This window comes from Callithrix jacchus, chromosome 1 (genome assembly GCF_049354715.1).
Source record: "Callithrix jacchus isolate 240 chromosome 1, calJac240_pri, whole genome shotgun sequence".
Classification (NCBI taxonomy): domain Eukaryota; kingdom Metazoa; phylum Chordata; class Mammalia; order Primates; family Cebidae; genus Callithrix; species Callithrix jacchus.
In genome coordinates this window covers 14,282,263-14,309,802 of record NC_133502.1, presented here as the reverse complement: position 1 = coordinate 14,309,802, position 27,540 = coordinate 14,282,263, and the positions used below count along the sequence as shown (strand labels likewise).

At 47.7% G+C, this 27,540-nt stretch overlaps 1 protein-coding gene across 4 annotated transcripts in view; it reads left to right on the top strand.

The window, feature by feature from the left end:
* The first annotated feature begins 2,871 nt into the window (after positions 1-2,871).
* The window catches only part of STK24 (serine/threonine kinase 24), a 145,437-nt gene continuing 120,768 nt past the window's right edge, over positions 2,872-27,540 (top strand). For 3 of the 4 annotated variants that reach the window (XM_035292937.3, XM_003731901.6, XM_078371084.1), the window contains exon 1: positions 12,678-13,029. In XM_035292937.3, the coding sequence (XP_035148828.1) occupies positions 12,988-13,029 (42 nt within the window). In that variant the 5' untranslated portion in view covers positions 12,678-12,987. Of the gene's footprint in view, positions 3,274-12,677; positions 13,030-27,540 lie in introns of those variants that run through there. The other variant, XM_054244242.2, reaches the window with a different exon arrangement.

Genomic DNA, 27,540 nt, shown 5'->3' with positions numbered 1-27,540 from the left:
CACCGCGCCCGGCCGGCCTAGGTATTTTATAAATAATAGAATTTTATTTAGTCTATGGTTAAAACCATATTCTCTATTAAAACTTGCCTGTGTCTGACTTATAAATAAACAAGTATTTCTGAATGATTCTTCTATATTCTCATAGTGGGAACACTGTTGGGATCACGAAATAAAAAATGAACTTGCAGCCAGGCACAGTGGCTCACACTTGTAATCCCAGCACTTTGGGAAGCCAAGGTGGGCAGATCATGAGGTCAAGAGATCAAGACCATCCTGGCCAACACAGTGAAACCCTGTCTCTATTAAAAATACAAAAATTAGATGGGCATGGTGGTGCATACCTGTAATCCCAGATACTTGGAAGGCTGAGGCAGGAGCATCTCTTGAATTCAGGAGGCAGAGGTGGCAGTGAGCCAAGATCCAGCCACTGCACTCTAGCCTGGGTGACAGAGCCAGACTCTGTCTCAAAAAAGAAAAAAAAGAACTCGTTCCCTGACCTTACAGAGCTCCTGATTCCTCACAGATGTTCTTCTATGACCCCCTTTTCATGAAGCTCCACAGTGATGTTTCCAGAAGGCCTGAATCCTCCATAGTCAGGTTTACCTCCTTGTGCTCTTACCAGTTATAGACGTATTTTGGACCCTGCCTTTGTCTTTAACCATGACGTACTATAGCTCACAGTTCAGGATGCCTCCTTAATCTCCTTCTGTCAACGCTACATATTCGCACAGTATGGCTGTAGTTTCTTTTTGTTCCTTTGTGTTAGTTACTCCCTTAAACTTGTCCTGTTCAGGCCAGGTACAGTGGCCCACGCCTATAATCCCAGCAGTTTGGGAGGCCGACGCAGGCAGATCATGAGGTCAAGAGATTGAGATCATCCTGGCCAACATGGTGAAACCCTGTCTCTACTAAAAATACAAAAACTAGTTGGGCATGGTGGTGCATGCCTATAGTCCCAGCTACTCGGGAGAATGAGGCAGGAGAATCGCTTGAACCTGGGAGGCAGAGGCTGCAATGAGCTGCACCACTGCACTCCAGCCTAGGGACAGAGCAAGACTCCATCTCAAACAAACAAACAAAGAAACCCAAAAAAACTTGTTCTGTTTAAACTCTATTCTATGGGTCTTATCATTCACCCAGTTTACCAAAATCACTCACTTAGGTCAGAGGTCAACGGACTATGGCTCCTGGGTACAAATCTGGCCTGTCACCTCTTTGTGTAAATAAAGGTTCATGGCAATACAACAATGCTCATTGTATACGTGTTGCTTATGGCCGCTTAGTGATATAGCGGTGGAGTTGGGTAACTGGGGCAGAGACCCCAAGGTTCATGAAACCTGAAATATTTACTTTCTGGCCTTTATGGAAAAAGTTTGCCAGCTCCTGATCTAAAGCCTGGCTATCCTCTAATGCTATAAGAAGATCTTGGGATTCATAAAGATTTCCTCACTGCCAGATTAAGCAGCTTCACAGACCAAACCTCCAGCTCCGATTCCAGTGGATACAGGGCTCTTTTTTTTTATTTTTTAGGCAGAGTTTCGCTCTTATTGCCCAGGCTGGAGTGCAATGGCATGATCTCAGCTCACCGCAACCTCTGCCTCCTGGGTTCAAGCGATTCTCCTGCCTCAGCCTCCTGAGTAGCTGGGATTACAGGCGTGCGCCACCACGCCCAGCTAATTTTGTATTTTCAGTAGAAATGGGGTTTCACCGTGTTGGTCAGGCTGGTCTCAAACTCCCAAACTCAGCCTCCCAAAGTGCTGGGATTACAGGTGTGAGCCACTGTGCCCGGCTGATAAAGGGCTCTTATCTGTTCAGTATGACTTTATTCAGGGCACACCACCTGCTCCTTCCTGAAGAAATCATCCTCAGTTTCTGGATTCAGATGAGATAACTTTGTCCCCTCCACCACTCCAGGCCAATCAGAGTCCTCCCTGTGACTCTTCCTTTAAATCTAGGCTCTCAATGTGTTAGCAAGATGAAGGCCTGACAGCAACTGTCTTGCTCCTATGTGGAAGGAGTCCACATAGTTATGCCAGCAGAGGTCAGGGAGCCAAAATAGGGACCCACAGAGTCCTGATTCCCTTATTTGAACCCCTAGATGAACTTGTCAGAAGCCAGCTTCACGTCTTGCAATTTTCACCTTAAAACTTGACTGTGACTGATTTATAAATACTAGATTTCCCTGTTACCTGAGCCAATACATTACTCTTTCTGCCTAAGTTAGTTTTGACAGGGTTTCGGTTGTACGAAACTGAAAGAGTCTGGACAAGCATAAAAACTGGGACCGTGGCCAGGTGTGGTGGCAAACACCTGTAATCCCAGGCACTCAAGAGGCCGAGGCAGGAGGATGGCTTAAGTCCAGGAGTTCAAGGTGACAGTGTGCTATGGTTGTTTCATTGCCCTTTAGCCTGGGTGATAGAGCAAGATCCTGTATCTATGAAATAAATACCTAGAAACTGGTACTGGGAGTGAAAGATGCTGGAGGAAAACTGATTAGGTAAATGGTATGCATGAAACTGAGTGGAAGACAGCAGAAATCTCTAAGTCTGGGAAGTTGGGGAGCCTTGGTGCCAATGAGCTTTGATTTGAAGCTGGCTGAATTAAGTAGCTACATAGACCAACCCCCACTTCCCTACTCCGGTAGATACAGGGCTCTTATCTGTTCAGTATCACTTTATTTAGGGTATACCACCTGCTTCTTCCTAAATAAACCATCCTCTGTCCCTGGATTCAGGTGAGATGATTTCGTTACCTCCCACCACCCCAGGCCAATCAGAGTCTGGCAGCTCTTGTGCCAGATCACTTACAGACTTTGGATCTGGGAGGTGCAGAGAATGAAGTTTTACAATAGTGCTTTCTCATCGACATCAGGAAGCAGAGTATGTGTCAGGCACCACTGATGCAAATAGATGAGGTGCTCCCTGCCAGAGGCAATTGGCCTGGAGGCTTTCGATACCTCAGGCACTGCCCAGCTGCCTGGGACTCAGGGCATGGATGGCTGCCACACGGGTGGGCCACAGCCCAATGTTTAGGAAGCTCTCAGTCTAAAAAACCTGGCTGAGTGTGTTGGTTACTTTTTGTAGCCTTTAGTAAGCTGCAAGAAAAACAGACAGGCTTCAAACCGAGTTGGCACATGAGGAAGTCATGCAGTCTTGGATGAGAGCCCTGGAGTCTTACAGAGGGAGGACCTTCCGGCCTGTACCAACAACCCCAAATTGGAAGAGGCATGTTTCCAGCAGAATCCAAAAGCTGTATGAACCCTCCCAAGTTGAAGTAAGTGAGAGTTAGTTAGAGAGACCGGTAAACACCTGGGAAGTAAACCTGGGAGCAGGCTGGCTGGCTGGGAGTGTGACCTGTGTGGTTGCACATCACCCCACACTTAGAAGGGCCCTATGGGGCCAGGTCCGGTGGCTCATGCTTGTACTCCCAGCACTTTGGAAGGCCAAGGTGGGTGAATCATGAGGTCAGGAGTTCAAGACCAGCCTGGCCAAGATAGTGAAACCCTGTCTCTACTAAAAATATAAAAATTAGCTGGGTGTGGTGGTGGGCACCTGTAACCCCCGTTACTTGGGAGGCTGAGGCAGGGAATTGCTTGAACCCAGGAGGCAGAGGTTGTAGTGAGCTGAGATCACGCCACTGCACTCCAGCCTGGTGACAGAGCAAGACTCCATCTCGGAAAAAAAAAAAAGGTTCCACAGATAACTGAAGTAGTTAAAAAAAAAAGGGGGGGGGTCCTATTCTTGGTCTACTGCTCTGTTCTGTCTTGAAATTGTTAATATGCTTTGAACAAGGGCACACATTTTCGTTTTGCAAATTATGTAGCTGGTCCTGCCTGGGACTCTGGAAAAGTCAGAGAATCAAATGACCCTGATCCTCTGGGATCCTTGGAGCTAGTGCCAGGCTTCTCTCTCCTCCTGCTGAGTACAAATTACTAGCTGAGTAAGAATTTCCCCCATTACCAGGCCTGGGGTATATCCAGGGGACCAGGGGAAGATTAACCCTGCCTATCACCTCAATCCATTCATTCAGAGGCAGAGAACTGCCCCCAAAGAACAAGACCAAGAGCCCTAAGGGGCTGAGGGCTGAGCTTCCAGTGATGAGGTTTAGATTCAAAAGCCTGGACTCAATAGGCTTCTGGCTTGGGTTTCTACTCAGTTTTCAAGGGAGTTACATCACCAGGACAATCACAAACCTGGTGACTGTTTAATCTCCAAAGCCCATGCTTCTGAAGCTCTGTCCCAAGGTGGTCTTGGGTACTGCAGAGAATTCAGAGGTGCCATGCAGTATTTGACATTTTTTAGGAAATATGGTGGGATTATACATCTGTCAGATACCACAATAACAGATAGCTCAGATTAACATTAGATCATGCTATATTCTTTTCAGTGATATCGCATAATTTGCAAAGTGGTTGCTTATATTTTTGAAAGTTACTGTGATTTAAAAGAAAACACAGGCCAGGCACAGTGGCTCAAGCCTGTAATCCCAGCACTTTGGGAGGCTGAGGCGGGTGGATCACAAGGTCGAGAGATCGAGACCATCCTGGTCAACATGGTGAAACGCTGTCTCTACTAAAAATACAAAAAATTAGCTGGGCACGGTGGTGCGTGCCTGTAATCCCAGCTACTCAGGAGGCTGAGGCAGGAGAATTGCCTGAACCCAGGAGGCAGAGGTTGTGGTGAGCCGAGATCGCGCCATTGCACTCCAGCCTGGGTAACAAGAGCGAAACTCCGTCTCAAAAAAAAGAAAACACAAAAAAAATCAGTGTGGAACAAGAAATGAAGGTGGCAGTGTCCACTATGATTCTAAGGTTGGGAAGTTGTGCAGTGTCCAACAGGAACACATGTCCCGTCGGTAACTGTGATTATTTAAGAATAAAATTAAACTATTATTTTATAATTTACAGTATTATTTCTTCAAATGTCCTCTAAGTTACTAAGACAGGAGTTCATATTAATTTGTTTGTACCTATTTTCTTGATTTTTTTTTTTTTTTTTTTTTGAGGCACAGTTTCATTCTGCCATTCAGGCTGGAGTTCAGTGGCACGATCTTGGCTCACTACAACCTCCACTGCCCAGGTTCAAGCAATTCTCATGTCTCACTCTCCCAAGTAGATGGGTTTACAGGCACTCCCCACAATGCCCAGCTAATTCGTGTATTATTAGTAGAGACGGGGTTTCACCATGTTGGCCAGCCTGGTCTTGAACTCCTGACCTCAAGTGATCCACTTGCCTCAGCCTCCTGAAGTGCTGGGATTACAGGCATAAGCCACAGCACCCAGACCCTATTTTCTTAATTAATTGGCCTGTTAGGTATTTCCTTTGATCAAGAGATGTTATGAAAAAAAGTCACTGGGGCACTAAGGGTGCTATGAAGGAGAACGCTGGGACCTCTGTTCTAGGACATTCCTCAGAACCCCACATCTTCACCAACAGGAGGTGGGCTGGTCAGCCTGCCCCAGAATTCTCTCCAAGGTGGCCATGGAAGACACCACAGAAAAGGGAGTATCTCCCAAATAGCTGAGCCAAGTGCAGCCCAGGGGCTGACCAAGCCTCTCCCACCTCACCTTCCAGAAAGGTTTCATGTGCATTACAAACTGATGGATGCCTGTTCCCTTCCTTTTCTTTTCCTTTAAACTGAGAGTTTTTAAAGTAGTTTTCAAACATATCCTCCTCCATAATATGTTAAACACATGAAGAGAATTACATTTACCAATTAGATAGGGATTGCTGGCCTGTGAAGAGCCAGGTCTAGGCTTAAAAAAGAGAAAGCCATATCATCCAGAGCCCCTGGACCAGGAAATGAATGGCCTCAGTAGAAGGTCTAGGGTTGACTCGCTGTGGGGAAGTGGCGAGTATATAAATGGTTATTCATGGACTGGCTCTGTTATATGGGGAGGGGAGTACACACAAGTTATAGGTATGGAAAAAGACACCTGTGTGTGTGTTGTGTGTGTGTGTGGGGGGGGGAGGGCACGTGTGTGCAAGAATGGACATCCACAGATGTGAGTTTCTCCACTAGATTTGGCATATGGGCACTGGGTAAGAAAAGGCCACTCTCTTCTCTCTGAGATTACAAGGCCCACATGGTGTAGATCTTGACACTGCATCCAGAGAACCTAGATGGGATGAAGCCAAGGAGAGGCAGAGAAGAGGTGAGAAGCAGAGGCAGATAGAGTTGATTTATCATTGAACTCGTCTTTTTGGATTAATCCAAGCCTGATTTAGCCACGTGTTGATATTTATTTGTGTATTTATTTATGACAGTGTCTCACAGTGTTGCCCGTGTTGGAGTGCAGTGGCGCGATCTCGGCTCACTGCAACCTCCCCCTCCCGGTTTCAAGCGATTCTCCTGCCTAAGCCTCCCAAGTAGCTGGGATTACAGGTGCCTGCCACCACACCCAGCTAATTATTTTGTATTTTTAGTAGGGATGGGGTTTCACCCTGTTGGTCAGGCTGGTCTTGACCTCCTGACCTCAGATGATCCACTTGCCTCGGCCTCCCAAAATGCTGAGATTACAGGCGTGAGCCACCATGCCCAGCCTGATTTTTATTACTGAACTAAAATGTCCCTTTTGTGCTTATGGAGGTCTGAGCTAGTTATCTGTCATTTGTTTTTCAAAGACTTCCAACTAACAGCATCTCCAGCATAGCTTCTTTAAGAAACCAAATAAAAATGGCAGGAAAATTAAGGTATAAGACGATATTCTTGTCCTTTTTGCAGGTGAAGCTTTGATGACAGGGTAGTGTATAGGTCAACATTTTTGTGATGATTTTAAGCTGACTTAAGTTTTGTGCATTCTGGAACAAATATCTGCAACTGATAGGCACGTTTTACCTTTGTATGCTTGTACAATGGTCTTTAAGCACACAAGCCTCTGGATCTGCTTGAAGTGAAAATTAAAATGATTTTCTACAATTTGTCTTCCTTGTCAGAAAACAGAGCCAAGAGCTTTTAAAAACTGGTGTTGCAGTTGTGTGACTGTAGGCTGGATGACATCATCCTCCTGGGGAGGATTTCATGTATGCCCTTTCTGGATACGTCTGAAAGCAAACTGAGCTTCAGGAGGGAGGGAAAGCGACACACACAGCTCTTGATGAATCTTTGCATACTGCAGCCTTTATGAGCTGATTGGCAGGGTCAAGTGGCCACTGTTTAGAGGGCGAGGAGCCCTGTTAATTGGTTCTTTGCCAAGCAAAATTGCACGAGAATTTTTCTAGTGAGCTTGTTCAAGTGAGTCCCTCTAAACAGCCTGTTCCCTGGTGTGAGCCTCCAGAACTGCAGCAGAGAGAATGTGCAACAAAGAGCCCCCTTGGAGGCTCAGCCCCCAACTCTCCTGGCAAATTGTACCTCCCAACACAAGGGAGAAGGAGGCAGTGGGGGAGAAAGACACATCTCGTTTAAATAACCTTTTGCCTGAACCGAATATGGATAGGCCTGCAAAATATTCTGAACCCTTTTTCTTTTGAGATGGAGCCTCACTCTGCCGCCCAGGCTGCAGTGCAATGGTGTGATCCGGCTCACTGCAACTTCTGCCTCCTGAGTTCAAGCTATTCTTCTGCCTCAGCCTCCCGAGTAGCTGGGACTACATGCGCACGCCACCATGCTGGCTAATTTTTTATTTTTAATAGAGACAGGGTTTCACCATATTTACCAGGCTGGCTTCGATCTCCTGATCTACCCATCTCGGCCTCCCAAAGTGCTGGGATTACAGGAGTGAGCCACTGTGCTCGGCCTCCCTGAACACTGTTCTGGCAGATTTAGATGATTTCTTTGAATCAGGAATATTTTATCAAGCGAACACCTATGCATCCTGTTTCTGCTCTCAGTTGTTTGATGATTGGAGACTATGGTTTCTATGCAAGGTAGTTTAAGGCCTACACGAAAGGAAATATGAAGCAATGCTTATTAGCAGAAGTGTGCAGTGTGAAGCATGCAGAAAGGTCCACAGGCCTTGGCAAGGGAGAAGGAAGCGCTCATTCCTGAAGCTGAGCTTGGAGGACCCAGCCAAAGAGCGGCTGACCAGACACTCATCTGCAGAAAAGGGGGTGTGTTATGGGCTGACTCGTATCCCTCCAAAATTCCTATGTTGAAGTCCTAATTTCTAGTATCTCAGAATGTGGCTATATTTGCAGATAGGAACTTTAATGAGGTAATCAAACAAAAATGAAGTCATTAGGATGGGCCTTAATCCAATTTGACTGGTCTCTTTCTAAAAAGAGGGAATTAGGGCTGGGCACAGTGCCTCATGCCTGTAATCCCAGCACTTTGGGAGGCTGAGGCCAGCGGATCATTTGAGGCCAGGAGTTCGAGACCAGACTGGCCACGATGGTGAAACCCCTTCTCTACTAAAATACAAAAATTAGTCTGGTGTGATGGTAGGCACCTGTAGTCCCAGCTATTAGGGAGGCTGAGTCAGGAAAAACACTTGAACCTGGGAGGCAGTGGTTGCAGGGAGCCAAGATCTTGCCATTACACTCCAGCCTGGGCAAGAGAGTGAGACTCCACCTCAAAAATAAACAAATAAATAAAATAAAAATAAAAAGAGGAAATTAGGACACAGGAACACACAGTGAAGACCATGAGAACACACAGGGAGATGCTGGCCACTACAAGCCCAGGAGAGAGGCCTTGGAAGAAACCAACCTTGCTGACACATTGATCTTGGACTTCCAGCCTCCAGAACTGAGGAAATGAATTTCTGCTGTTTTGGCCATCCAGTTTGTGGTTCTTTGTTATGGAAGCCCTAGCAAACTAAGGCAGGGTGCAACCAAAAACCTACTTAAGAGTGATGACCCAGCAGAGCCTGCCCTCTGAGCTCTCCACCCACAGAATGAAACCTCATTAGCACCACTCCTCAGCGTAGCTGGGCTAGTTTTCTAGGGCTTCGGCAAACCTTTTCTTGCTATTGTGTCATCCAACAATGACTAGACGTTCTTCAAACTGATCTTAATATTTGCCTTCACCTACTGAATGTGTGTAGAAATTTGTCAAGCCTTCTGTTAGTTACTTATCCAAGCCACTCCTATTTCTCCCTTTAAAGTTCACCATGTTATGTCCCTTTCTTTATTCTGTGAATTTTAATTGCTAATGCTCTACTTGTCTAGCTGTTCTTTATAAAGCAGCATTTGGGGGTGTTTATCTTTTCAACTTAGAAAAGTGAAGGGATTGATTGTTGAATTCTTGTTTTCTGCTGCTCTCTGAGCTTGCTGAGCATGCTCATACATTGGGGCAGCAAATACATAGGGGCTTTATATCTTGAGGGGCTCTATGTAGGGGTATGGAAATATTCTTTGTGGTCCAGAAAATACTTCAGAGCACAATTCATTGCCAGATTGATGTCCTTAAGTGAGCACAAAAGACAAAGAGGACCAGGGGAAGAAAAATAATTCAATGGATAAGTAAATAACTCAATGGGTTAGTATTTCCATGGAGACCTAAAATGCATCATCTCTATGGAGACCCTCATAATCTCCTTCTGGACTTAAGGTAGTGTATAATCTGTTGTAATTATACATTGGGGGTAGAGAGAAAGTGACAAGAGGAAAAGGATAAGAGGATGATCCTTTTCTTTCCTTGGTGAAAATGATAGCTATTTCCACTCTAAGTTTAATGCATTATGGTATTGCATACATCCAAAGTTAGGATTCTGGGAAACCAGTTAATTAGGATGGGGTAAGAGGCACCTTAGGATCTAATGTTTATATGCCCAATACTGAACTGGGTATCTGACATGCATTAATAGTTGGTATTCAAAAAAGGTGTGAATGAATGAAAGTAATTAGCAATTGCACCGGATCTGATCCTGGGCTCAGGCCCTGTCCATCATCTCCATTCTGCCAAAACAAAGAAGGTAGAGACACTGCCCTGGGGAATACTCCGTACTGCCTGCAAATGGCCGAGCAGAACCAGTAACTCCCATGTTGCTTCCTTCCTTCCTTTTGATGAGAATGGTGTTCAACAGCATGAACACGGTCAAAGGAGGAAATGAGGGGCAGCCACGGAGAGCAGCTACACGGGGCTGGGGGCAACAGACCAGCTAATGGATGCAAGTCAGTGTGTCCAGAGAAGTTATATCCTGCTGGAACCTCGGTGTTCTGAGCCTCACTAGCTTCAGGACACAAACTAGGATTCCAGTTTCTTTTTTTATACCCAGAGTATTATGGGCCTTTGTCCCCCATCTGCTGGCTTACTTGCTGGCAATTCTCCCACTGCAAAGTGATTTCTGAGCATTGACCATGGCAATGCCTCAGATCAACATCCAGACGTTTCTGACCATTCATCCCATTTCTTCCTCTTTATCTTGGTGCCAGGTTATTGCCCTGACTCTGCTGACCCTAGAAGAGTATTTTTACTGTCCCTTTCCTGTATGTAGACATGTTTAGATACACAAATATTTACCACTGTGTTCTAATTGCCTCTAGTATTCAGTACAGTCAAATGATGTTCAGGTTTGTGGCCTAGGTGCAATAAGCCATACCATATAGCCTAGGTGTATATGTAGCGGGCTATGCCACCTAGCTTTGTGTAAGTATACTCTTTTTTTTTTTTTTGAGAGGGAGTTTCGCTCTTGTTACCCAGGCTGGAGTGCAATGGCACAATCTCGGCTCACTGCAACCTCCGCCTCCTGGGTTCAGGCAATTCTCCTGCCTCAGCCTCCTGAGTAGCTGGGATTACAGGCATGCACCACCATGCCCAGCTAATTTTTTGTATTTTTAGTAGAGACGGGGTTTCACCATGTTGACCAGGATGGTCTCCATCTCTTGACCTCGTGATCCCCCCGCCTTGGCCTCCCAAAGTGCTGGGATTACAGGTGTGAGCCACCGTGGCCGGCTGTAAGTACACTCTTTGATGCTCACGTGACAAAATCAACTAAGGACACATTTCTCACAATGTATACCCATTGTTCAGCAATGCACGACTGTGAGTGTATACCACATATATTAACATATTTATAGTTTGAGATCAGACTGTATGCAGTTTTGTATCCAGCATTTTCTTTAATAATATATAATGAAAACATTTGCCCTATTACTAGATATTGAAAGACACCATATTAAATGACTACCTAGTACTCACTGTAAGAAAATACTATTATTTACTTAACAGCTGTGAGACTTTTCGGCAGTTCCCAGCTTCCCCAGGATTCTAAATACCGCTCGGTTGGTCTTTTTACCCGCATTCTTCCACACTTCTGGTTGGTGCCTTAGAGTATGTTCCTTTAGGTAGAATTCCTGGCTGCCCTAAAGAGTATCCACATTTTAAAGATTCACATTCTTGTTTGTTCTGCTCTTCATCTCTTCCGGTAACCTTTTTTCAGGAGTACAAAATTTACACATGATTTTGAGTTCCTGGAGATCAGCGTTCATACTTATCTAAATCTTGTATTTCCTTGCTGTCCTACTTAGGGGTGGCAGGGCTCCTCAAGATGGGTGTACCAGGGATAGCCATGAAGGTATTCTAAGGTATTCCCTAGGACTCCGAGAAAAAACACGCATGTCTCCCAAGGGAAAGAAGGGATCAGATGTTAGCATCCTACTCCTTGTCCGATTCAGAGCACCCGGGGAAAATCAACACAAAACATACCTCAGAAAATCATCACTCCTTACCTTGGTGGAGGCCTTTTAGAGCTCTGCACAGAGGCCTGTACACTCTTGGGGGCTCACTTTGTCTGCCTAACTCACCAGCCAGGGTGCAAAATGGCCACTTAGGGGCATGAATGAGGTGCCAGCGTCCCTACAATCTAAGGAGTAGGGAGTCATCACTTGGGTGACGGCCTCTCAACCTGTTTGCGACTGTAATAAAACACTTCCTGGAGGCCTAGGGACCCGCTCCATCCAGACTTTTCCCCTCAGCAGCTGGAGAGAAGGTGGCTGGAAGCGGGAGACAGAGATGGTGCTGAGTGGACTTGGAGCTTCCGAGGCAGGGGAAAGAGAGGGAGAGTGTTCAAAGTCCAGACCCGCTTTCCTTCCCTTCCCTTCCTCCCTGCCCTCTGCACTCCATTTTCCCCTTCCCATGGGAGGGTGCCCCCGACTTGTTGTGGAGCCCAGAGATGGTGGGGTTCAGCCTCCTCACAGCCTCGCTAAGTTCCCAGCCCTTTTCGGTAACCAAAAGCGCTAGAAATTAACCTTTCTCGGCCTCTCCCCTTTCGGTTTCCTTCTCGGCTGGAAACTTCACCCAGACACCGGAGCAGCTCTGCCTCGGCCTCCTGGCACCGGCCACCGGCTGAGGCCCCGCGGGGCGCTCTCCCGCCCGAGGTGCCCCCGACCCCGACCCTGCCCTCAGGGGCTCGCCGGGGGCGCGTTTTCCCAGGGAACGCCAGAAAAGGGGGTTGGCTGGCGGGCCGGGCGGCCCAGGTTCACCCCGGCGCCGGCCCGGTGGGCACGCGGCCAGCCTCCGGCCCCAACTCCGTCCCTCCTGGCGCGCCGAGGCCCCCTCCCGGCCGCGCCGCCCACCCGCCCGCGGGGGCTTGAGAGCGCCGCGGGAGCCGCTGGGACCCGGGCCGGGCCGGCAGGCGGCGGCTGCGGCCTAGGGCTCCCGCGCGGCCACCGGCCTCTCCCCTCCCCCTCCCGGAAGCGCGGGGCGGGGTCCCCGGCCGGGCCGCGGGGGCGGGCGCGGGGGCCGGGCCGGGGCGGGACGCGTTCGGCGCTCGCGGGCTCGGCGGGCTGTGCGCGCCCACTCCCGCTCCAGCGGCCAGCGCGCGCGGGCCCAGGCCCGGCTCCAGCCGAGCAGCAGCGGCGGCGGCGGCGGCAGTTCGCGCGAGGCCCTGCGCCCCCCGCAGCCCCTCCCCGGCGCCGTGCATGGAGACGCAGCCAGCTGCTCGCCGTTGAGCCCCGCCACCCGGCCGGGACCCGTCGGGGCTGGGGTGGCCTCGGGCTCCGGCCGGCCCCGCCGCCCGAGGGCTGCGCGCGGCCCGCGGGCCTCTCTGCCCGCGCGGATCGCAGCGGCTCGGCCGTCCCGTCCCAGGAAGTGGAGGTCCGGAGTGCCATGGCTCACTCCCCAGTGCAGTCGGGCCTGCCCGGCATGCAGGTAGGCGGACGAGGGCCGCGGGGCCGGGATGCGCTGCTGGGCCGGGGCGGAAGCGGCAACTTGGCGGCGTCCCCACGGCCCCCCCCCCACGCTCAGCCGGCCAGGGTCGCGCCGGAGCCTGGCTCCCAGCGCGCCCAGCTCGGCGGGGGTCCGAGTCCGAGCCCCGGGCGTCCCTGCCGGCTCCGGCGTATGCGTGCAAGGGCCGTGGGGACCGCGGCCTGGGTCCGGATGTGGGGGTGCGGGCGCTCGCCCTCCCCGCTCCCCGCGCCCCAACACTCCCCCGGAGCTGCAGGCCCGGTCGGCCCTGTCCCCGGGAGAAGTGAGGCGGAGCGATGCCCTTGGAGGCCCCGCCGGGTCCCCGGGCCCTGCGAGCGGGCCGGGTTGACGGAGGCCCCAGGACGCGCCCCCCGGGCTCGTCCCCCACCCCCGGGCGGGCGGGAGACCTGGGCAGGGCCGGGACGGGGAGCGCGCCTGGACTCGTCCCGGCCGGGGCGGAGGAGGCAGGGCGGAGTGGAGGAAGGTGTAACCGCCAGTTTCACTTGCGGTGGCTTTGCCCTGAGACCCCGTGCGCCTGCGGACCGGGAGAAAGTGCGAGCTGCAAACCTTCTGGAAGGAGGAATCCCCCCGGACAGCCGCGCACCAGGGGTCTCGGCCTGACCCGGCCCCGGGCCCCTCTGTACTTTCACTTTGAGACTTGGTTGCTTTTATAGTAGTTCTTCGCCCAGTAAACCTCTCCTTTGGTACTTGGTGACATCTTGGCCTACCAGTGACTTTTTGGGGGATGGCGGAGGAGTTGCATTTCAAATTTACCTGAATACGTTAAAGGGTGTTTTTTGTTGTTTTTGTTGCCGTTGGGGACTGCTTTTAGCCCTTTGAAAAACAAAACCACCGTCCTTGGCTAACTCTTATCAAGTTTGTAGGCTCAGAAATGGTGATAAAATGTTTGGGATTGAAATCTTAGGATACAGTTAGGGTATGTCATGAAAATTTTGCTCTCCCTGTTTAGCTAAGTGAGTGAACGTGAAGTGTTTGAAGAAAACCAAAAGCATCCACGTAGATTATTGGTTGATGTATAGATACCAGCAGGCTCCTTCCCTGTGTCTTGAGGGCCGAGAAGCCCCGTGCCCAGATCTGAGGACTGGTTCTGGGTCTGCCCGCCTCTTCAAGTGAGATCAGCTTCTCTCCCTTCTGTTTTTGAAACCGTAAAGAGAAAACTGGATTTCACTGTTCAGGTTTGAATTCTGGAAAAATAGGAACCCAAAGTTACCAGTTTAATGGCAGCTAGAATTTTAGTGTGTGTGTGTGTGTATGGTTTTTAGGAGTACAGTATCTTAAGAGTGTGGCTGGGAAGATGCTTGAAGAATACTCTTTTGTGGACTCATTTAAGGAGCCTTGAATTTAACATACATTCAAACCTAAACTGCTGACTGCTAGGTAACAATCAGATGTGGTTTCTTGGCATTTCCTAAAGCCGCTTTGGTATGAGTTTAGAGATGTGTGTAGGTCAGAGTGAACTGGGTGAAAAAAAGAACTTCTTGCCAGTTGAGCAAGAAGGACTCGTGTAAGGATTTAAAAAAAGGTTTTCTCAGTATTTCCTTTAGATTGACATTTACAGCGTGTTCATCAGGTTGGAATCTAGCACAGATGCCTCACTTACTAGGTTACTTGGCCTTTGTGGAAAGCGAATCAATTTGAAAAGGCACTGAAGCCCCTTTGGCTGGTGCTGTGAAGTCAGTATCATATGGTTACCAGGTGATATCTGGTATCTCACTTTTTCATTTTTGTCCTCACTTTTTTTTTTTTTTTGAAGAGTGGGACAGAGTTCTTAAATCTTGGGAAAAGAAGATACATTTCCTTAATAACTTTGCTTCTCAACTATTATGTATCTGCTAGGTTGTGTTACTTGGGAACTGTTTTTATTTTGCTTTCTCAGTAGGAAAGATGTTAAGTGTTTCTCAGAAGAGATGACCAGATTTTCAGCTTTGCCGTTTCAGAGGTAGGAAAGCTGGCTTCTACCAGTCAGTCATTCCTGTACCTAAGTACATCTACAGATTGTCTGGTAACTGTGTCATTTGGGGAAGAACCTTCCCCACCCCTAGAAAAGAAAAACGAGCACATTTATTTTCTACTTCAGATTAGCAGTTGCTGCTACCCTGGGAGGCTTCCCTAAGAGTTGTTGCTGAAGATTAAATTAAAAGCACTCCTGCTTTTGACAGTGGTCTGCTAAAATGGGAGGAGAGACGTCCCTATCTCTTCTGTGGCTTGCCCTGATGGGCCTCATAGCCCTCCCTTTTTTCTTGTCTCCTGACCAGGGATGGTAAAGAGTTGACTTAGAAAGACAGCAGAGTGAATTCAGGTGGCCCCGGCAAAGATGCTTCAAAAATACCAACCAACCATATTAGTATATACACCATTTTTCAGTGTTTTGTGAGTCATTTTTATGCCTCTCAATTCTTACTGGTACTGTTGAGACGTAGATATTATTACACCATTTTGTAGATGTGGAGACCAAGGGAGACTAAGTGAACTGACCAAGGTGAAATCATACATTATGTAGCAAATTTGTGATTGAAACTCGGTCTTTCCTGACTCCAAGATCATACTCCTACTCACCGTGCAGTTTTGCTGTTTGATGGTTACTTTTGCAAACATTAAAGTTTATCTCATTACAAGTTGGATTAACCAAAGAAATGAGAAATTTACTTATTCAATCAACAGTCCTTATTGAACTTTCATGTGCCAGGTCCTAGGGGAGGGGTCGAAGGAGGTAGATCTGAATGAGGTTACCATTTTAAATCAGTGTTAATGAAAGTTGCCAAAGCCTTGCCTTTTCCCCCCCAAACCCCAGTTTTATATTTTAGTAGGGGTAAAAAAATAGAAATTATAAACTGAGTAAATGTAGTAACGGTGAATAAACATAAAGAAATTAGGGCCAGGCGCGGTGGCTCACGCCTGTAATCCCAGCACTTTGGGAGGCCAAGGCGGGTGGATCACGAGGTCAAGAGATCGAGACCATCCTGGTCAACATGGTGAAATCCCGTCTCTACTAAAAATACAAAAAAATTAGCTGGGCATGGTGGCGCGTGCCTGTAATCCCAGCTACTCAGGAGGCTGAGGCAAGAGAATTGCCTGAACCCGGGAGGCGGAGGTTGCGGTGAGCCGAGATCGCACCATTGCACTCCAGCCTGGGTAACAAGAGCGAAACTCCATCTCAAAAAAAAAGAAATCAGGCTGATCTGTGGCTATTCGTATTCTTTCATTGAACATTTATTGTTTCACTCAATTGAGATTAAAAGAAAAGCTTTGTATGGAGGCAGGAACACTGATGGGCTTTGAGTCTGCAGAAATTTTTGTGATTTAAAAATGACTTTTGTGATTTAAAAATGACTCTCCCGGTCACCCTGGGAGATTTTGGTTTGCGCATTTCTGTTACAGAATTTTATCACTTTTCAACTTTTCTGGGCCATGAACCAGGTAAGAAATATATTTTACATCAGGACCAAAAACAGGTTTCAGGAGACAGTACTAATCCTTACTACAGGCTGAGTATTCCTCATCCAAAATGCTTGGGACCACAAGTGTTTCAAATTTTGGAATATTTGCATTATGTACTTACTGGTTGAGCATCTGAAATCAGAAGTTCTCCAGTGAGCATTTCCTGTGAGCATCATGTAGGCACCCAAAAAGTCTCCTATTTTGGATCATGTTGGATCAGGGATGCTCAGCCTGTGCTTGTGATGTGCTGTTACGATATATTTTAAAAAGGAGCTGCTTCCAACACTAGATTGAGTTCACAGGCCGCTGGTTCATGACCCACAGTTTGAAAAATACTGAATTGTATATGTCACGTATATTGCATATTGCAGGGCCTGGTTAATTTAGCATATTTTGAAATTTTAACATAGTTTCATATTTGAAAATACAGATAATTTAGAGGAATAGCTTAAAAACCTGAAGTTTCTCCTTGTTAACATCATCCTGCCCCCTTGTTCCCCTTCTGTTTATCCTGCTGCTTGGATAAATGGACCTTTGCTGAGAATGCCTCTTGCATCGGGATAATGAGAAGGGTGTCTAATGGCCAGTTTGGGATCATGGAGGGCTTTTCTCAAGTGCTCTGTTCACCCCAGGGAAGCTTGTGTGCTCTGGGAGTCTGGGAAATGAAGGCAAACACAGGACAGCTGCACTGAATTGTGGCTTAAGTGCTCCTGTACTTTTTTTTCTTGTTAGTGTCACGTTTCCACCAGTTCTTTTCCGTTCCTTCCTTGGGAGATGCCTGCCCAGTTACCCTGTTACCATCGCACTCTGGGGGAAGGTTGGTGTGTCACAGTGTGTGTGTACAGTCAGGACATTCAAGACATTGGGGACTTGCTGAACTGTGGAGTGTGCTCTGGTGACTGACAGCATTGGATGGCACAGGGGAGCCTGCAGAGGATGGTGCCGGGAGCCATGGGAGGCAGAGTTCAGAGCCTCTGTCCATCTCTGTCCTCAAGAGGTCTGCTGTCTTTTTTGGGGCAAAAGCCCTAAGAAGGTTGTAGTCACTGAAGACACAGTGAGCAAAGGCACATTGTTGGAAAGCATGACATAGCTTCTGGTGGGCTTGGTGGGTCCTAGAGCTGGAGAGGCAGTGGGGTGCCTGTGGACCTGGGGGAGGCCTTGTGTCTCTGGGCAGCAGGAAGCATGGCACATTTTTGAGCAGATGAGCTCCTGTTCTTTGGGGCTTCTGCTTTCTTGGGTGTGGGTAGTGCTGGGTGCCCCTTTAGAAGGCATTGCAGCACTTCAGAGGGGAGGAGGCCCAGGAATATGTGTGGGAGGCTCCCATGTCAGTAGGACAGCCTAGGTGGATTTTTTTTAGGGTTCACTCAACTTGGTGACTTGAAATCTCAGTGAACATTCTATCTCATTACTCCCCTTGCTCTGTGATCCTTTTTGCTGATCAATGCTAAAGAATAATAAGGAAAGTACTCAGTTACTGTTACTGTTTTGTTACTGTTAGTTGCCTATGTAAGTTTCAAAACCAAAAAACCCAAAAACCTATTTTTCAGTACTCCATGTTCCCTATTCTCCTGTGTCACCAAAATGTAACAATGGTAAGAATTTGTTTTGCTTGAAAGTGTTCTTTTCTGAGGGGGAGGATAGTCACAAGGTTTTTTAAAATGAGAAAAACCCAAATTTTTGGAGGAGTGCAGTCTCAGATCTGGGAGTGTTCTCAATAGCATTTCACATAGAACCAAGTGACCTTCAAGCAGGCATTGGTCAGACTGGATTTTCTAGCTTGCCAATGGAGCAGAGTGGCCCTGCAAGGAGCAGTTATAGGCAAGAGGCGGCTGGCATCGTTGCTTTCCCACCCTCTCACTGACTTGGGGGGGGTCTTCTCGGAGCTACGTTCTGATGCATGGAGCTGAGCTGCCTCATGTGCAGGTGGAGGTTCATCTTGTTCAGTGTTTTTCCAGGTTCCTGGTGCCAGAGGCAGGGTGAGCAGTTGCTGAGGGGAGGAGCATGTCGATGGTCACTGCTGCTTTCTAGTGTACTAGAAAGTTACACACACTCTAAAGCGGGAGTCCAGGCATCTGATGGTCTCCTGAGAAACGTGCCACTTAGCTCTATTTGGGCGATTGCCTCTGGTGATTCAGAACTGCCCTTGTTGGAAGCTCCTTACCTGCAGGAAGTGGACCGCACCCAACCCACCTTTCTGTGGGTTGTCAGTGCTTTAGCTCAGCTGATTATCACTAATGGAATCTTGTGGCTGGCGAGAATGCAGGAAACAGAAGTTGCACTCTGTGTTGACCATGTCTCGCTGCATAGAATCAGCCACTGTCGCCCGACCAGTATGTATCAGTCATTTCCCATCATTCATGTTTTTGCAGTGGAAATTATAAAAAATCTCTGTGCCAAATGCTTTGGGAAAAAGAAAAAAAAAACACTGCCTCCTGACAATGACTATGGAGTTTCTTAATCCTAAATGACTCCCTGGTTTGTAAGGTTTAAATTGGGGGAAATAAACTGAGATACGCCTTTGCCTGGTACAAACCATGAAACATTCCAAACTGGTGGTTACCAGTCACTTTATGTGCACCCAGGGAACAATGTTGTTGCCTCTAGAGGCCTTCCAGTGTGTTTCTTGAGGGTTCTTTGTCAGCAAAAGAAACTGTTCTGCACCCTGTTGGTATCTGAATACATTGTGGGAACATTTCAAGTTTTAAATTAATGCTTACCAAATACGTAGCTGGGGTTTATCTTCCTATTAAGTCTCTTCCTGTTTCTGAAGAGAATTTTAGGCCCTCCTGTTTGAAAGAACTGTTACAGGTCCACATCCTTTGTTTTGTTTTTAATTTCTTAGGATTTTATTTCATTTCTGTTTAAAAATGTCTTATGAGTAGTTTTGTAAGGTTGGTTGGGAGAGAGAACAGTTGCTTCCATTTCTCTTCATTTCTTATTCCCCACGGGCAGCCCCTTTGATCTCTCTTAGTTGATGTTTGTTTTTGTTACTCCTTAGTTTATGAGGAACATTAAAAAAATTGACCAGATGAGGTGGCTCATGCCTGTAATCCCAGCATGTTGGGAGGCCAAGGCGGGCGGATCACTGGAGGTCAGGAGTTTAAGACCAGCCTGGCCAACATGGTAAAAATCCATCTCTACTAAAAATACAAAAAAATTAGCTGGGTGTGGTGGCAGATGCCTGTAATCCCAGCCACTTGGGAGCCTGAGGCACAAGAATTCTGTGAACCTGGGAGGCGGAGGTTGCAGTGAGCTGAGATAGAGCCACTGCACTCCAGCCTGGGTGACAGTGAAACTCCATCTTGACAGCAAAAAAAATTGCTGCCTGTTTGTGTTTTTTTTTTTTTCCTCCCTGCTGGTTTCAGGCATTGGCAGTAGACTTTGGACCCTGCGGATGAACATTTACTTCTCTTCTGCTTGCCTCTTTTCCTCACACGGAGTCCCCTCTTTCCCAACAGAGATGTCGTAACTCCAGTGAGGTCAGAATGCAGTGTGTACATGGATGGACTTACTCAATCATCGTTCCTGCTCAGATCTTTTTTTGGAATTCTTTCCTTTTGGTGATTCTTACCAGCTCATTCAACCCAGCACTCTTCAGCTGCTGCAGTCTTAGGAAGTTTGATGGCGCTGACGGGCTGTGCGTTTCATTCTGGGCCTCCATGCTCCGTGTGCTGCCCCATCCTCTGGTTTTCCTTTGCCCTCGTCCCTTGGGTACCTTCTGCTGCTCTCTCGTGTTGAATGTCTTGTGTTTTGTGTGTGTGTGTGTGTGTGTGTGTGTGTGTGTCTGTCTGTCTGTGTGTCCTGTCTTCATCTTTCTTGATTTATGCCATGGTGTTGGTGGGGCATATAGTGTGCTGTTTTCTGTGAATAGGCAACATAGGACACAGCTTTTCAAAAATTTCATTCTTTTTTCCTTCTCCCTCAGTTGCTATTTTGGCATGGTATAAAATTGCAGGGTGGACATGCATTTCCTCCAGAATTTTAAAGGTGTTTCTCTACCGTGTTTAACTTCCAGTGATGCTGTGGAAGATGGAGGCCCCGCCGTGAGCACCAGCATCTGTGCATGCAGGCTGTGCTGTTTCTTACTGGACCTCGTGGGGTCTGAACTTCTTCCTTGGGTTCTGAAGTTTCACAATGATGTGTCTTGGCATGGGACGGTTTTCGTTTCTCGTGACAGATACATGGTTGGGCCCTTTCTGTTGGGCGACTCAGGTCTTTTTGTTGATTTTTTTCCTGGACACACCCCTTTCCATTTTCTGTGTTCTTTCTTTCTGAAACTTTATTACTTGGATGGTGAATTTGCTGGACCCAGTCTTCAAATATTCTTTATTCTTTTTTGAGACAGAGTCTCACTCTGTCGCCCAGGCTGGAGCACAGGGGCGTGACCTCAGCTCACTGCAACCTCTACCTCCTGGGTTCAAGTGATTCTCCTGCCTCAGCTTCCTGAGTAGCTGTGATTACAGGTGCATGTCACCGCAGCCGGCTAATTTTTGTGTTTTTAGTAGAGACAGGGTTTCACCATGCTGGCCAGGCTGGTCTCAAACTAAAATACTCTTTTTAAGAGCTGTTTTCCATTTTCTTCTTTACTTGGCTTTCTGGGCGATTATCTTAACTTTTCCAATCTTTTCAGTGAGTATTTCATTTCTGCTCTTGTTTTTTAAATTCTAAGAGCTCTTTGGTTCTCTGAATGTTCTTTTATTATAGTGATGTCCACCTCTTGTTTCAGTTGAAATATCTGCCTTCTCTCCTCAGCATGATTCTGTACCTCCAGGGTCCCATTTTTTCCCTTTGGTTTTTTTTTTTTTTTTTGAGAGAAAGGGTCTCACTTTGCTGCCTAGGCTGGAGTGCTGTGGTGCAGTGATAGCTCACTGAAGCCTCGACTTCCTGGGCTCAAATGATCCTCCCACCTCAACCCCTCAAGTAACTGGGACTATAGGTATGCATTACCGTGCTTGGCTAATTTTCATGTTTTGTAGAGATGGTGTCTCCCTATTGCCGAGGCTGTTCTTGAACTCCTGGCCTCAAGCAGTCCTGTTACCTTGGCCTCCCAAAGTGCTAGGATCGCAGGTATGAGCAGTGGTGCCTGGCCCTGGGTTTGGGTTTGGTCTTTGTTTTCTTTTCTTTCTTTTTCTTTTTTTTCCCGAGATGGGATCTTGCTCTGTTGCCCAGGCTGGAGTGCAATGGTGTGATCTTGGCTCACTGCAACCTCTTCCTCCCGGGTTCAAGCAATTCTCCTGCCTCAGCAGAATTCACCTGCTGGGATTACAGGTGTCTGCCACCATGCCCCGCTAATTTTTGTATTTTTTTAGTAGAGATGGGGTTTCACCATATTAGGTTGGTCTCAAACTTCTGACCTCAAGTGATCTGCCTGCCTTGGTTTCCCAAAGTGCTGGGATTACAGGCGTGAGCCACTGTGCCCAGCCTTTTTTTGTTTTTGTTTTTAGATGAAGTCTTGCCTTGTCACCCAGGCTGGAGTGCAGTGGCAAGATATTGGCTCACTGCAACCTCTGCCTCCTGGGTTCAAGTGTTTCTTCTGCCTCAGCCTCCTGAGTAGCCAGGAATACAGGTGCCTGCTACCACACCTGGCTAATTTTTGTATTTTTAGTAGCGGAGTTTCACAGTGTTGGCCAGGCTGGTCTTGAACATCTTGACCTCAGGTGATCTGCCTGCCTTGGCTTCCCAAAGTGTTGGGATTACAGGTGTGAGCCATTTTGCCTGGCGTCATTCCCTGTTTTTAAGTAGGCTGCCTCTGCTCCTGGCTGTGTCTGTTGGCGGCCTGGCCCATGTACCCTCAACTTTTCCTTCCTTTGCAGAGAATATATTTTCCATCATTTTCTTGACTTCTGGAGCCTGGCTGTGAGATGTGGGGCAGGCCATCTGGCTCTGCCTGGTTCACTCCTTCCCCCGGCAGAGGGACCTGGTGCAGCCAGTTCCTGAGAGCTGTGTCGAGCACTGTGAGTTAAATTAGTTCTCTGCTGGCCGGGAGCGGTGGCTCATGCCTGTATTCCCAGCACTTTGGGAGGCCGAGGTAGGCGGATCACTTGAGGTCAGGAGCTCAAGACCAGCCTGGCCAACATGGTGAAACCCTGTCTCTACTAAAAATATAAAAATTAGCCGGGCATGCTGTTGCACGCCTGTAATCCTAGCTACTCAGGAGGCTGGGCAGCAGAATTGCTTGAACCCGGTAGGCAGAGGTTGCAGTGAGCTGAGACTCAATCTCAAAAAAAGTTGTTGTCTGCTTTTTACACCTCTGGTTTAGAGTTCTCTTCCTCTAACCCCCACCCATCGTTTTTCAACCACTGCCTACTTTCGAGCTTCTGAGATTTTGTGGTGGTTTTTAGATTTATGATTTTAGTGGGATTTCAGGATTGACCCAACTAGTTGCTGTTCATTGTGTGACCTCCAAGTAGTTCTTCAGTTTATAGGTGAGTAAAGACAGGGCCAGGCAGGCGAAGAAATTGCAAGGGCCAGGACCTACTGCTGAGCCAGGGCGGCGGGCAACAACTTGGAGCCTCCGTTCCCTTCCTTCCTCATGAGATTTCGCCTCTTACTTTCTCTCTGTAAATAAACAGCAGTATACATGTCTGCTTATTTTTCCATCTCTCTACTGGCCAGTGCCTCCGCCTCCACAACTTGAACTGAGAACCTGCTCTTCTTGTTTCTATCATTTTTTTGGTCCCAAGATCCTGTGGGCATAGAACCATGTCAGGGAGCCTCATAGGATCTCTTTGGAGAAATACTTGTTTAAGTTTATGATGATTTGGGGTTCCAACCCCTGGTCCAGAATTGAGTATACGCTTCTTGGGAGGGTGGAGGTGGCGTCCGTCTGGCTGTATGTTTCATGGTGGTCGGTGCAAAACTGGGGCACACATGTGCCACAGATGCTGAAAAGCCTGTGAGATGGCCCGGGTGCTGTGTGGCTGTCCCAGTTGCCACGTGTTAGTGGATTGCATGTGACTCAGTGGTTGTCTACGCTCTGGGAGTACTGCACAGTACTGGCCATAAATCCATAGCATGTTAATGGATGGGGGACTTGAAGGGTGTGTGTGTGTTTATCTGAGCAGGGAAAGCGTTCTTTGAGGTATTGCCTTCAGGTGACTTCTTAAGAACAGAATACTTTCTTGGGTAGAATTTTACAGCAATGAACCACTGAGTAGCAATGAAAAACAGTCTGGAACTTGGAGGCTGAGCCTTAGCCAGCAGTGATTTTAGGGATAGTTTATTGAACTTTGTGTTCAGACTTCAAAGCCGTTACCTGCCACCTGAACTCCGGATGAAGAAAGGTATTGTTTGAGTGTTCCTTCAGTGTGTGTGATGCAGTTTCCTGGCACCGAATATTTCTTTTTTTTCCCCCAGCTTTATTTATTTATTTATTTTTTATTGCATTTTAGGTTTTGGGGTACATGTGAAGAACATGCAAGATAGTTGCATAGGTACACATGTGACAGTGTCATTTGCTGCCTTCCTCCCCTTCACCTATATATGGCATTTCTCCCCATGCTATCTCTCCCCAACTCCCCACCCCCTGCTGTCCCTCCCCTATTCCCCCTAACAGACCCCAGTATGTAGTGCTCCCCTCCCTGTGTCCATGTGTTCTCATTGTTCAACACCAATTCACACAGGAGGAGCTGGTGAGCCAGAGCCTCCTTCTCCAGCAGTTCTGCAGCAGAGATTTCTTCTTCCGCCCTCCTCCCTCTTGCTCGCTCTGGGTAGGTGGAAGGAGTAACTGAGCCTGTGGCGTGGCTGCATTTATGTCAGTCTAGAAAATAAACATCTTGGAATTTCTTGCCCTTCGTGGGATGCCTAGTAGGAAGGGGACTGCTTTTATTGAGTTTTCCTCAGTGAGGGCCAGGCCCTTTGATGAACCATCAGGGTCTCTGCTGAGGGAGCGGCTGGCTGTCAGACTAGTTTTACAGATGAGAAAACTGAGGCTTATGCAACCTGCCCAAGGCCTTGGAGAGAAAACGGCGGAACTGGGGTGGAAGCCCTGACTGTGAGGCCAGCATGTGTGTTCTTTTTCCTCCTTTCTCCCGACTGCCCGCTCCCTGGCGTGTCAGGTTCCCTCCACCACATCCCCAACACTGCTCTCCTTCCCTGGCCCTCGCACTGTCCCTCCCACCTCCCTGAAATCAGGCCAGTTCAGGGCTGTGAATGGGGTTGTTTTTGGCATTTTTATTTCCTTTTTTTTTTTTTTTGACCTTTACAGTGGTGTTCATGTTTCATTATTATTATTATTTTTTTTTTTGAGAAGAAAAAAAATCTCCATTTAGTTGGGGGTAGGTCCTGAGTTGGGCGTGCCTCTGGCTGGCAGGGTGCTTGGTGCAGTGAGGTGGGCAGCTGGCAATGTGGGTGCTTGAGGTCCTGTGCCTGAGGGTGCTGGGTCTTCTTGGTGGTGGTTGTCTGCATGAGAGGAGGTAGCTGGCCTTGGCTGCCACCCCCGTGCCCACCACCTGGTGCTGGAGCAGAGGGAACCCTGGCCCTTCAGCCCATTGGGCCGGTGCTGTGCTGTCTGCACACTCTTCCCTATTGGGAAACTTGTTCCTGGATTATTTTTAACTGGCTTCCTGGAATTTAGGATTGTGGGTGTGGCGGACGGGGGCTTGGACTTTTAAGATGCTTTCCCTGTTCCTTTATCTCCATTCTCTGTACTGAGTTCTGAGCCTCACCTCCTTAGGGTGGACATAGAGCTGCTGACTGGCTTCTGTTCACTGCCTTTCAGGTATTTCCCAGATTGTGGTGTTTTGGATGGTGAAGAAGTAACTGAAAAAGTACCCTCTAATAGAATATTAATTTTTTTTTTGAGACGGACTCTCACTCTGTTGCCCAGGCTGGAATGCAGTGGCATGATGTCGGCTCACTGCAACCTCTGCCTGCTGGGTTCCAAGTGATTCTCCTGCCTTAGCCACCCAAGCAGCTGGGATTACAGGCACCCACCACCATGCCTGGCTAATTTTTGTGTTTTTAGTAGAGACAGGGTTTTGCCCTGTTGGCCAGGCTGGTCTCAAACTCCTGATCTCATGTGATCCGCCCACCTCAACCTTCCAAAGTGTTGGGATTACAGGCGTGAGTCACTGTGCCTGGTCCTGTAAGCAAATATAAGACCAATCATGGTCACCTGAAGGGGTTAATAAAATGCAGACTGTGGGCTCTGCCCTACCGCCCTGGAGTTTCTGATGCTGGGCATCTCAGAGGGAGTTCGCATTTTGAACAAGTGTCCTGGTGTACTGCCACCTCGAGGACAACACTTTGAAAATGATTCACTGGAGAATTAAAAAGAATCCTAAATCCCCATTGGTCCCCACTCTAGTGAAGCGCACGGTAGCCTTGCCCGTTTGAAAAGCAGCACAATCCAAAATCAGTGCTTGCAGCTTATGGCTTATATTTCCAAAGACTGACATTGGAACCACTGATCTAACTTTGGGAATTGAATGGACTTTCATAAGACTCATTAGAGCCTTTACTATTTTAGCATATATTTATAAACCTGTTGGACAGAGGATGTGTGTTCCATGTCGTTTTGACCATGGAGCCTTATTTTTATTTTTGGAGCTGGGAATCTCGCTTTTGCCAAGGCTGGACTCGAACTCTTGGCTGCAAGCAATCCTGCCTCTGCCTCTCAAGTAGCTGGGATTACAAGCTTGTGCTACTGTGCGCTGCTTGGAACCTTATTTCATGAGGAATGCATCTCTCAGACCTGGGGTACAGTAGTCCTTTTGGAAAACCCCAAACTAGATCAAGTGCCCTGAACCTGATAATTCTCAAATTTGCCAGGATAACCTATCTTAAGTGTGGCCTTGCTCGCTGCTTGTGATTTCCTGATCAAATGTAAATGCCAGCCTAAAACTCAGGGCCTTTGTTAGCACCCAGCTTCCTCCCCTCCGCTCTTCAGCCCCTCTCCCTTGGATGGGCTCAGTTCCCTTTGGTCCTTCAAAGCTCAGCGCCTATTCCTGGGCCTTTGAACCTATCCCTCCCCTTGCTCAGCCACTGCAGGATTCCCAGACTGAGCACCCAGTGCCTTCCTTTGCCCAGGGAGCCCTCGTAAGGGGAAGCCCCTGGGCAAGGTCTGTATGCTGGGATGTCGCAGGGGTAAGGAGGTCCTACCCCCCCAACCCCCGTGTTTTTCCTGCTGAACAGACCATCTTTGGTCAAAACTGATTTTCTTTTCTCAGTGGCTGTTGTATTTATTTAAAGATAATACCATACGTGCATTTCGGAATGGGGAAAAGTATTTCATAGCAGTAGAGTTTTCAGTGTTTGGGATGTTGGCTTTTATGTATAGTTGATTCGACTTTTGATTCAGAAGTGATCCCTGTTTCTCTGTTATCCCCCTCCCCCCTGTTTATTTTAATAATGTCGTCTGTTAGGGTGTTAATGGAATTGGTTAGACTATGATTTTACCAGACTTTCTTATTTGAGGGTTTTGGGGTTTTTTTGCTTTGCTTTTGGTTTTAAGTGCATTGTAGTTTTTCTGAGGCTTGTTACAATTCATTACATGAGGAATTGGAAAGTGTTTTATATGGTTTTCAAAGTATTTTATATGGTTTTGTATGTTTTCAAATACAAGGGTCAATAGCACATTATACAGATAGGGGATTGACCGTGTCAGGAAGGGGAGTTACAGAAATTTGGGCTCTTTTTCCCTTTGTTAATGGAAACTCTGAAGTCTTTCTAAAACGGCTTGTGTCATTCAGAATGCCTTTCCCTGTGTTGTCTTCTGCAAGAAAAGACCGAGCTTCTGTGAAGTGAAACTGCTTGCATTTCCTGGCCTCAGTCCACCGCCTGCCTGGGTTTATCTCCGAGGAATAAATGCAGAGGATGGGATTGAAGTGTGCCATGTAATAGCATCGGTATTCTGGGCACACACTCCCAAATCGACCTGGGGCCATTGGTGCCAGCCTTGGATGCTGTGGGATGGAATTTCATTTTCCTGGAGGCATGAGGAGGTCATCATTTACAGTGATCACATAGTTTAGACAACTTCAGTTGAAAACTAGTTCTCCAAGTGGCATCCTAGGT